The 12,197-nt window shown below is 39.9% G+C and overlaps 1 protein-coding gene across 1 annotated transcript in view; it reads left to right on the forward strand.

Moving 5' to 3' along the window:
* The window catches only part of ITCH (itchy E3 ubiquitin protein ligase), a 97,626-nt gene extending 85,718 nt beyond the window's left edge, over positions 1-11,908 (forward strand). Inside the window, exons 19-24 of the mRNA XM_083147695.1 lie at positions 5,912-6,052; positions 6,420-6,540; positions 6,636-6,740; positions 7,657-7,753; positions 8,649-8,721; positions 9,936-11,908. Of these exons, the coding sequence (XP_083003821.1) occupies positions 5,912-6,052; positions 6,420-6,540; positions 6,636-6,740; positions 7,657-7,753; positions 8,649-8,721; positions 9,936-10,035 (637 nt within the window). The 3' untranslated portion in view covers positions 10,036-11,908. The remainder of the gene's footprint in view (positions 1-5,911; positions 6,053-6,419; positions 6,541-6,635; positions 6,741-7,656; positions 7,754-8,648; positions 8,722-9,935) is intronic.
* The last annotated feature ends 289 nt before the right edge of the window (positions 11,909-12,197 follow it).

A 12,197-nucleotide genomic window follows, 5' to 3' on the forward strand; every position in this document is an offset into this window, starting at 1 on the left:
CCCCAGCATCTCAACAGGCATTGGGGGGAGCCATGGCAGCACAAGAAAGCTTCTATCAGGTAAGCGGAGTCCCGTTTCCTGGCTCCGGCTTACCTTCGGTGGCAAACCACTCGCAGCGGAGGCACCTCCAGTGGCCCTGGCAGTGGAGTTTCAATCACTCGGTCTTCCCTCTAGGCCACCAGGGCTGACCCTTTTTAGGTCCTATGAGCATATCGCCCCGGTAATGGCTCCAGGCGTGTGTTATTTTGTGAGCGGCCCTAGCTCCACCTCCCAACCCAAGCGATTGTCTCTGCCTGCAGCTTCCCACCCTGGGTTACACCCCTCCCACCTCTCTCCTTCCTCCTCGCGATGGCCATTTCACACAGCGTGTTGGTCAGCCACTGTACTGTTGTCTGTCGCCTTGAGTCCTGTTGGAGAAAGTGCGCTATATAAATTAAACTTACTTATCTAACCTGCATGCCTGCAAGGAGTGGGTGAAACAGAGAGATTTCTGGTGCTGAGTAATGTCCTGGTGTCAGGTCATATATTCCCCTTCCTCACCTCATGGTGTTGGTTGTTGGGATTCGATGCCTATATAGGGGTTCATTTTTCTTTATGCACCCTAATTTCTCACTAATTTGGGGATATCTGTGGTAGAGTTCTTGCTCTTTTATTCAGTATACTCTGTTACCTTACAGTTTATTACCACTGTGGTAGGCTCACAGATGCAGTTACCAGAGCCACTGATTCATATTTGTGTCTCTCCCAATTAGTGTAGTGCCTGTCATTACCCTCTGTCCTTTTTAGGTCTGTGTGTGTGTGTAATTTTGTCTCTGTACCCTTTTTTATTTGGATGTCAGAGGGCCTTCTCAAAAGGATAAAAGAATTACTGCACTGGGTGCTTACACATGTACTATGTGCAACGAAAATTTATTTTGCACTACCAGAGACCATTGTGGCATTTGTGTTTGCTGTGCGGATGTGCCTCGCGAATTCCTGCACAGTCGCGCTGTACCAGCTGAGCCTGAAGGGGCTTCTAATCTAACACAGGCCATGCAAGATTTGACTGCCCAACTGGCAGCCCTAAACAGTCAGTCTGCCCCCATAGCGGATATGCTTTTACCCCAGTCTGCCCCTGATCCAGCTTGGGTTCAGGGGTTGGCGCAATCGGTACAAGGTTTGGTGCATGATTCTTCAAATCTGCAGAAATCTGTTGTATGAAAGCAAAAACCCTGGGCTAGACCTCTCAGGGTCTTTGCTATGTCAGACGATACAGACACTAAAGGTTCCTTACAGGAACATGGATCCACCGGCGGAGGAGGAGGAAGACGAGGAGGCCACTGAGCAGGCCAAGGCTCATGAGGAGCATATGATGCTCACTAGAGTTGAGGAATTGGTAATAGCCGTTCGGGAGAGCAGACTCGGACCCCACACCTCCTCCCAAAATTCTGTTATTTAAATGTAAAAAGAAGCACCCAGTGGCATTTTCTCCTGGCCGTCGCTTTGCACCTTTTCTAGTCTTCCATAATGACTGCACAGTACTGCGTACTCGTGTGTATTATCTCCCTAAAGTGGTCTCCAGTTTCCACATAAATCAAGAGATAGTTGTCCCGGCGATTCGGATTTAGTTACTTTTAGATGTTGTGCGTGCATTACGCCTCTATGTTCAACGAATCATGTCTCAACGAAAAACAGAATCCTTGTTTGTCCAATATGACGATGTTAAGAAAGACTGGCCAGCTTTAACACCATTGCACAGTGGATCAAAACGGCCATTTGTCAGGCCTATCTCCTCTCTGGTAAGCTGGTTCCGGTCTCCATTACAGCTCATTCTACTTGCTCGGTAGGACCGTCCTGAGCGATGGGCCGGGGGGCATCTGCAGAGCAGATCTGCAAAGCCACTACCTGGTCTTGGTACTTACGTTTATCCATTTTTACAGTTTTGACTCCTTTGCCACAGCCGATGCTGTGTTCGGCAGGGGTGTCCTTAGTGCAGTTTTGGGAGCTTTCCCACCCTTGAGGGACTGCTTTGGGATGTCCCATGGTTCCAGTGGCCCACCATTGGCTGAAGGAATTAAAAAAAAAACAGTATTTAGACTTGTCATCTGTTTTTCTGAAGCCATGGTGGACCACTGGACACCCACCCTTTGCTCTTCTCTGATGAGTTTGTATTTATCTCTGTCTTGTCTTCCTCAAGATTATGGTATGGGTCTGCTTAACCTATTCCTATTACTTGCGCTTTGTAAGTAAATAAACTGACTGGCCTGGGTCATGATGGGTATTGGGGCAGAGCAGCCTCTCCCAGCTGTGCTCCAGAACTCCTTGGTGCCCGGTCAGAGTACCTACAATACCTATGGTTTTAGTGGTCCACCATGACTTCAGAAAAACAGATTTAACAGGGAAGACCAAAAATCCTGTTATTTAATTAGCTTTCAACACAAACTCCCTGCTTTCTTAGTATTTCTTATTTTATCATTTAATAAAATGTTTTGGGCTGTGCTGCAAGCCAATTATGCACTACTGTCTTTACCCGTGCATCAGAGCCATGGCTGATTTGCAACATCATTCACTGCCACTCATCTGTACACTAGAATCTGTTCACGTACATGCTCAATTTTCTCATCAGATGTGAGCGGGCGTACGGCTACTCCTTCATGGCTGACACTTGTGCAACCTTCTTAGAACTTTTCTTTCCATTCATGAACACTTCTTCACAACAAAACACTTTCTTCATACTGTGCATTAAGTCTTCCAGAAATATCGACACCAGACACACCTTCAGACCACAAAAAATAAATCACTGCACTTTTTTTGTGTGTGTGAAAATCATAAGTGGGGCAGACATTTTTTATTGCACTTCACAAATGAATTGATGTAACACATTCAAACCTGCACAGCAGTGACTGGGGATACCGCGACTTAGTACTGAAAACATTAATGAGACAGGCCAGCCAACTGAAGTTTTATATAGTTGGAGTGCAGATAATTGTTAATTCCCCTTTGTTTAATGTAGTGAGTGTGTGAACTTTGACCAGTGGTGTTCAGCTATCTTATTTGATGGTTAGGTCTATATATATTAAGACATTGACATAATTTTTCCTAATTTTGGATCTACTTCACCACAATAGATTTGAAGTTAAACAATTGAAATGCAGATGTTAAACTTTAATTGAAGATGAACAAAATATCTCATTAAAAGAAAATTGTGACAATGTTTTAAAGCGGACCCCTTTTATCAGTGGCTCAAATTAACATAATCCTAATTTTTATTACTGTTAAGATTTTTTTTGCAGGCAATGATATCACCAAATGCTGGTTTATCATTTGCCAGGCCTTTACTGCAGATGTCTTTTTTTTATTTTTTTCGTGGATCTTTCTGCCTTTAGAATTGTCTTGAGCAAGTAAAATATGCTCATTCGTTTGAGATCAGGTGATTTACTTGACCTTTGCAGAATATTCCACATGTTTGCCTTAAAAACTTCTAAACTGCTTTCACAGTATGTTTTTAGGATGTTGTCTGCCTACACTGTGAAGCACTGTCCAATTCTCAGCTGTATCTGAGCAGACCATATATTCAAATACTGCACATGTAACATCCAGTTTTGTCTCTCTGTACTGTTCCTTTTGTACGGCGCTGCAAAACACTTGTGGCGCCTTTAAAAATAAAATTATAATAATTATAATAATCCACAATAAACCAATAAACACTAGTGACTCCATGCCATTGGAAAACATGCATGCCCATACCTTCACGCAGTCTACAGTGTGTTTTATAGGAGATGTGGTATGCTTTGAGCCATAAGCCATTTCCATCCTTTTTTTTCCCCCCATTATTCTGGTTCAGTTTGCTGAATCTGTGCAAAGAATACTGTTCCACATATAAGCTGGCTTTTATACATACTGTTTGACAAATTCAAAGCTGGTTTTTCTATATTTGAGGCTTATGAATGGTTTGTACCTTGTGGTGAACATCTGTATTTGCTCTCCTTTATGCCCCTTTCAGACCGCACTTAAAAACCGGTATTTTGCTGAATTTTTTTTTTTACCGTTTTAAAACTGTAATCTGTGCGGTCTGAAAGGTGCAGGACCAGTTTTACATTTTACAAAAGCCGTTTTTGTAAAACGGTTAAAATGGAGGGTCCTACCCGTTTCTGGCCCGGTATTTTGGCATCAAAATCGGGTCTGAAACGGTATTTAGGACCCAGCCAATAAGCTGGGTCCTAAATTCAGCACAGTGAATATTTAATGAGCTCATTGCAGAATGGCAGAAGAAGCAAATTAATTGTATGCTGAGGCAATTTTTACTTTTATGGAAGATTATTCTGAAAGGCTAAAATCACCTACAGATTCAAGTATTAGAATTTGTTTATATAATTTTGCTTATATACTCTGCCTTCCTTGCAAAATATTCTGAAAACTACTTACTGTATTCTTAAATACATTTTTGTAAGATGAGTTTTCATGATCAACTCATCATTTAAAAACCCGCCCTGGGAGGGGTGATATGGTAATAAAAACCTGTCACTGAAGGGGTTAAACAGGAATGGGTGACCGTAATTCTAGTTTCATATGGGCCCAGATGGACATTCACAGAATGTCCATCGTTCCTCCCTGGCATATCCCTCTCTGACTGGACCTGCTGTTGCAAGGGCCATGTCAGTCTAGTCAAGCTCAATTTCACAGGGTGGCAGTTGAAAGGTTGATCTTAAGGTTCAGAGGTTTTTCTTCCAGGACTGGTCAGACGATGCTGGCAGCACGAAAACCTTCTTCGGCCATAACCTATCATGCAATCTGTCAAAAAAATATTTTCGGTTGTGTACTCTACATGCGTGGGGGTCTCTGCGGAGCACCTTTGCAGAGCTGATACGTGTTTCTCTGCGCATACCGTCAATAAATTCTATAGGTTTCAACACTTTGCCTCAGCAAATACTGCCTTCGGTCTTAAGTGCAGCAAGGGTGGCTGCTTTGGGATGTTGCATAGTCCCAGCATTCACCATGGGCTGAAAGGAAATAAAGGTGATTTTTGGTCTTGTCTGTAAAATCCTTTTTTCTGAAACCATGGTGGATGCTGGGTGCTTACGCTCCCTTACGTGTCAGGGTTTTTCCTGGAATACTGTCACTTAGTGTATGCTTGTACTGAATGTGTGTTCCTGTCAGTGTGACTTTATTCTTTCATACTCCTGTTATCCCTTATTTTAATGTACCAAACTGTTGATTTGGACACTCCTAGAGTTCCCATATGTTTGTGCTAAGCAACAGCTTCCAAATGCAAAAGCACTTGGAATAATCTCCAAACCATTTGTTAGCTTAGTTGCTGAAGAAATACTTTAGGAATAGCCTACACCTGTCCACGAAATAACTTTTGGTCCATAGAAAAACGTGGTGGTGAATTCACAAACATTTTCTCTAATTTGGATGTGAATACCCTCAAATTTAACTGTCACAGTAACCAAAATATAAAAAAATGGCCTCCCTAGGCCTATCATCCTATGCTTATCCCATTCATGGAGGCTGGTCCTGGTCTCCTAGGCCTCCCTCGACTACCATAAAGTAGGATTTATTGGGGAATTTGAATAGTGATTTTACAGACCACCTGCAATTATTATATAGATATGTGACTGGAGAGTCTGTCCTATCTATATGCATGCACAGTGGGGGCTGGGGAATGTGCTGCTCCTCAAACCGCCAACTGTTCTTCTCACAGCTAGACTTTAGTGGCATAAAAGGAGTATTTAGAGATGGGTTGGGATGGAGCAGTGGGGTGGGCCATTTAAACAGTGGACAGAGGAGACTGAACTATGGTAATGCTAAGGGTTGTCTTGGCATATCTTGGAGCTGAAGTAATGATGTAATCACGTTTGCATTTAGTGACTTTCGTTGTGCAGTTATTGGAGAGCCTGGCAGTTTCCTCATTGCTGTGTTTTTACCATAGGGAGAATAACATAGAGGAGTGTGGGCTGGAGATGTATTTTTCAGTGGACAAGGAACTTCTTGGTGAGGTCAAAAGCCATGATCTGAAAACAAATGGGAGCAACATCCAGGTGACTGAAGAAAATAAGGAAGAATACATCAGGTAAATGTAATTTTAAGAACATTTGTGCAAATGTTACAAAAATGTGATTACTTATGAAACAATTTTGACGTTTCTTAATCTACTTACATCCAATCCTCATGCATACCCAACAGCTCGTATTTTAGGATTTTCTGTCTTTTGCAAATATGTGAGAACTGGACTTACGGAAATCTAATGTTCAGTCCACGCATAGACCGCTTTTGCGTATCCAGTTGGGATTTTCGGTCCCAGCATGTATTTCCATAATATCTATCTAGCCACTGTTTGTCCAGCGCTTAACAGTATTGTAACGGAACTGGTTTGCAGGAGGAAACACATACGTTCCTGGTTTGTATTTAGTCTTCTGTTTTTCTTGTGTTTCCTGCAGGTTGGTAGCAGAGTGGAGACTCTCTCGAGGAGTAGAGGAACAAACACAGGCATTTTTTGAGGGATTCAATGAAATTTTACCCCAGCAGTACCTGCAATATTTTGATGCAAAAGAACTAGAAGTAAGGCATGATAAGGAAGGTGTAACAGATTTGATTTTATGGCTTAATGGTGCAATTATTTTATATATTTTTTTTTTCCTCACACCTCTGACCAGGTTCTCCTGTGCGGTATGCAGGAAATTGATCTTAACGACTGGCAGCGAAATACAATCTACCGACACTATACAAGGAATAGCAAGCAGATTGTTTGGTTTTGGCAGGTGGGAAAACTTATTTATTTATTAATTAAATTGATTGTTGATGCTATAGCTCATATCATTTTAAATCACATTATATTGTGTGTGGCAGATATTGCAGGTCTTCTAGCTTGTTAATCACTGTATACACTACTGTGAGGTTTTCTGCTCCTTTTGCTAAATAAACCAGACTTCTGAGGGGAGGATCTACATCTGTGCTGTATAATTTAGAATGTGTTCACTGCATTTGATGAAAATCACAGTATTTTAACATTGTTAAAAATGTAATGGTTGTATGACATGCTCAGCATATAACTACATTTACTTTATGCATTCTTAACCTTTTTTGCTCCTAGATTTTCTATTAAACTATTTTCTATAAAACTTCATTTTATTAATCAAAGCTTTGGCGTAATGTGTGTGTTTATATAATGTGACAATATATCGCTTGCAGCAAAGTACTAATGGTCTGTATGGTAGGGGTATGCAATGGCATACATAATACAGTGTCAGACTATAAGCGATTGACAAGCAGAGGGGGGAAGGTACTGCTTCCTTTTCTCAAAACAAAGGCATGTTGCTGGGGAGATATAGGGCCAGTATCTCTGTCAGAGAATGGAGATGTCTTGGCCTATTGCTTAGTCCTGCCTAGCTGACTTGAGCAACCTCATGGGTCAAGCAGCCAGCCAATAGGGTCACAGTTGATCCGATGTTGTGTCCTAGGACTCAGCTCGGATCGGTAATGTATGCAGGAGGCATATTAGTGCTATTGCTGCTTTTCCTATGTAAGCTGCATCAATAGCACCTCCAAACACATGAATCAGGCCCATGGTGTGCACCAAAGGTTGTCAGTACATATTTGTTTTGATATTTTAAGATGGACGTTTTCCTTAGATTTGCATTTTAGTTTAACACGACTACTATTCTTTTCTTCTGATAGTTTGTTAAAGATATTGACAATGAGAAGCGCATGAGACTACTTCAGTTTGTTACTGGGACTTGCCGATTACCAGTTGGAGGCTTTGCTGACTTAATGGGTATGTAACCATAGTTGTTCTGTGAGTATTCACTCCATTGCACATGTTTCATTAATGACGCTTTTGCAGACTATACAGAAGTATACACTGAAGGTTCCCATCCTAATTTTATTTACAGTTTATATCCACTGAATTCTAATTGGCAAATAGTGTACAAGGGTGTTCTGTGGCATAGCAAAGCAAAACCTGAACTTTGCTCATATGCAGAAATGTTAGGCCAACCACGAAAAACAAGATGTGCAAAATTTGACCAGAAATTCTGGTTTCAATACAATAATAAGAGTATGTATAGGTTGTAGTTAGAGAAAACATGTCTCTAGATATGTCAGACAGCAAGTGATTCAAAGTTACTGGCTGAGGAATCCTATACAGGTTGAGTATCCCGTATCCAAAATGCTCGGGACCAGGAGAATTTTGGATAACGGATTATTCCGTATTTCGGAATATTTTAATATTTCAATGATGTATTTTGAAGTATCTTGCATTTATGCTGTATAAACACATAATATACACACAAATATAATTTATTACCACATAAAATACACACAAACATATTTTAATTGTTCAAAAAACAAGGTTTCAAAACGTGAAACAAAATGTGTGTACTATCTCAGCACTGAATTTGAATGCCAAGCAATCATTGTCTTGCACATATATAGTGCCAGTTACATATCATGTCCCCAGTGATGCTGTTACATATGTCCCCAGTGAGTTTTTAGCAAAAAAAAATTTTTTTTTCACTTTCTGGAATGTCCGTATTTTGGAATAATTCGGATAACGGATATTCGGATACGGGATACTCGACCTGTATCTAGCAAAAACCTTGTAGTAAAACCTCTGAATTTATCTGTCTGTGTCTTCATTACTGAATAGAGTATGTTTCTTTATTTTATAGGGAGCAATGGTCCTCAAAAATTTTGCATTGAAAAGGTTGGAAAAGAAAACTGGTTGCCCAGAAGTCACACATGGTAAATGCCTATTATAAACATTTCTTTGCATGATTGTGCCTAATGCAGGAGAAATGCATATAGTCCGTTTCAAAGTTTGTACCTATCTGTTCAATCTAAAAAAAATGTAGGGATTAGTTTGCCATCAATTTGCCTCTGCTGTATTGTGTATATACTCTGGGATCTAGACCAGCTCAGTGGTTTTATACTCACCCAAAGGTAAAAAGAGCCACAGAACAAACTTATTTTATCAAGCATTATAACACATAAACAAGACACACATGAGTGTTCTGGAAAGATGGAATGAGGATTACTAGAAAAGGACAAAGACTGAAAGTCTACAGTGTTCATCTCTCACTAATGCCCCTTTCAGACCGCACTTAAAAACCGGTATTGTGCCGATTTTTAACAGTTTTAAAACGGTAGTCTGTGCGGTCTGAAAGGTGCAGGACCACTTTACCGTTTTACAAAAGCCGATTTTGTAAAACGGTTAAAATGGAGGGGGGGGCCCTGAAGACTGGCTTTGACCCTATATTTGGAACGTTTCCAAAAACGGGTCTGCCAGTGTAAAAAAAAACGCACTTAAACGGTAATATACCGTTTAAGAGATGCGGTGTGAAGGGGGTTTTACCTGGCAGACCCGTTTTTGGAAACGTTTTCAAATACAGGGTCAAAGCCAGTTTTGCGGTCTGAAAGCAGCATTAATGGCCACATTTTCCTCACTGACTGAAAGCATGAGGATCCTGTGACAGCAATAGCAACAAATAATTAGGGTGAAATTTAATAGGATGAGAGATTCAGAAAGTGAGAGTTTTGGTAAGAAATCCCCAGTTTTTTTAAAGCACCAATCATATACACTTCAAAATCAAACTGGTTTTGCAGAGTTTCACTTGTTAAAACGCTCATTCTATGAAATTTCCTCCTTCGTGTTCGTTCAAGCACACCTATATCCATGATTATATTGATAACACATGTAGGTGCTTTTATACAGCTGTCCCAAGGTTTACCTGGAATCCTAATCCTGTGATTGGGTTGCTTGTTTTTTTGAGAGGTAATGGTACAAATAGAGATGAGCACATTATGCACTAAAATGTAGTTGTTCATTTGCCATAAATAAAGTGGACATTATATATCCACTACTGATCCTGGTTTAAATATAGTGCAATTTCATGTTGATCCTCTGCAGTTTTATCTCCAGAAAAACAACATAGCATAACTGTCCTCTTTATTTTCAGCTTTAACCGCCTGGACCTCCCGCCTTACAAAAGTTTTGAGCAACTTAAGGAAAAACTGCTGTTTGCAATAGAAGAGACAGAGGGATTTGGTCAGGAGTAAGACTCCTTCACATGTCCTACTGGCACAATAAAAGTGTGAACACTGCTGATCCCCCTCCTGGCCTCCTCCATTTCCATCATTGTTTTATCATCTGTAATGGATCAAGATTTCACTCTGTATGACTGCAGATTGTTCTCACAACAATTCCCTCTGTTTTTGTTTCCTTTACAGTATAAAGATCATGCACAGACACACTCCCCTGAATATATCATAAGTTATGTACTACCAGAAGAGATAGCTGCTGTACCTGTATGTAGATGTAGCTGAGGTGGTTTCCGTCTTCCGGGGATGCCACTCCATTCCCTGTGTCCTTTAGAGAGGATATGACCTTACCAGGCTCTTCACATTGTAGCAGCACAGAAAACATACAGCCCATTGATCATTATAGCCATATTGATTATGCACTGCAGGAAAGTGTCCCAAGTAATTATATCACTTAGTAAATTGCCTGCTCTACCCATAAAATTTGTCAAGAGCCGCCCTGGTCCACATGTAAATGGGGGAGAAGTATGGTATTGTTCGGTGGCTGCCTATTTTTCCTTATGGCTTGTACAGTATGACACCAGTACTCCATATTTATCTGATTTTATCCAAAAAGCTGGGTATTAGACCAATGGGTAGTTTCACTTTCATTAATTTATTACAGAGAACAGTTGTGCATCTATTGTCTTTTACCCCACTCTGTGAGGAATAGAAGAGTAATGATAAGAATTTTTTTTTTTATTATTATTATATCATATGAACAAGCGCATGCTTTCTGTGTGTTACAGGAACATATTTAAATGGCTGGTGATTTAGAACAAAGGATGTAAGCTTTAAATCTCAGGTCCTAAACACTGTTTCTGTACATTGTCTGTTTGTGTTGTTTTTTTGTTTTAGCTTTTTTTTTTTATTATTATTGGTTGAGGTTTATGCACTTCCGTGTGTGTGTGTGGTGGCTAAATCTGGCCTTGTTTACCTTCCCTTTGTGGCTGTGCATGATGCTAACTGGATAAGACTATAATGGAACATTAGAAATTGAATCAAATGAAGCTGTTTCAACACCAAGCTGATGATGTGAGTTTCAGAAACTTAACCACTGGCATGAGTGGAGCATGTTCTAGTAAGAGACCAGCCATTTAGTGCATGTTTCAGCCAGCCAGCGCACTCTGTTTCCACGTACCTTACTCATATCGATCATCAATAATCTGTGAAGCCTTTATTTCCCCCCCTCTACTCTTTACCTCAAACTTTATAAACTACACCCACTATTGTCAGCCTAAGCTACATCTACTGCAACATCAAAATATGTGAAAAGTAAGTTAATATTAATTGTAGATCTTACATATAGTTGTCCATTAATTTTGCATCCCATGTTTTCCTTTTTTTTTTTTCTCCTCTCTATGTCTTAACTCCTTTTAGATTAAGGTGAACATCTTACAACACAAAAGGAGGTTGAATATTGAACGTGTAATGTGTAAATCATTTACAAATAAGAAACATAGGCTATCCGCCCTATATTTTTAACACAAAGCTATAATTAATATGGACATCTCCCTAGTTCTATAGGGTAGGCTCCTACAATATTTTTATGATTGATAATGGAAGATGTTATAATTGCTTGTGTATATATAAATATATATATATATATATATATTGGGGAGTTTTCCCCAAAGGGGGGCAGGGAGATAGATTGTTTTAACCCCTTAATTGCAAGATATGTTCTTGTAGGTGAGGCGTTCGACCACTCTTAATAGAAATATATAAAAACTTTTTAAATGCCAGATCCTTCTCCCTGCTCCCCTTTCTTGTTTCAAATCTTGTCTGATTAAATAAAAAGAAAAAACTGATCAGTAAACTATAAATGTATAAAATAAAAAAAATTTGCTCAGTTGTGTTTTATGTACTTTTTTTTTTTAGAAAAACAAAAGAAAACTCAAAATATTAGAGAGGTATTTGATTTACTTATCTAATCCAGGGGCATGGAGGTAGCCCATTTGGTCATTGCCTGCCTGTAGTAACCATCTAGTGACATAGGGGGATATTAAATCTGCCAATATTTCTGACAGTAGAAACAGGCACTTAAGGTATTCAAGGGAAATGTATGAAGCTTGGAGAAGTGTTATCTATCCGCATAAAGAACGTTATGTGCAAGATGAAAATGCTTCAGCCAATCAGCTACC

This window comes from Crinia signifera, chromosome 6, assembly GCF_055691185.1.
Source record: "Crinia signifera chromosome 6, ASM5569118v1, whole genome shotgun sequence".
NCBI lineage: Eukaryota > Metazoa > Chordata > Amphibia > Anura > Myobatrachidae > Crinia > Crinia signifera.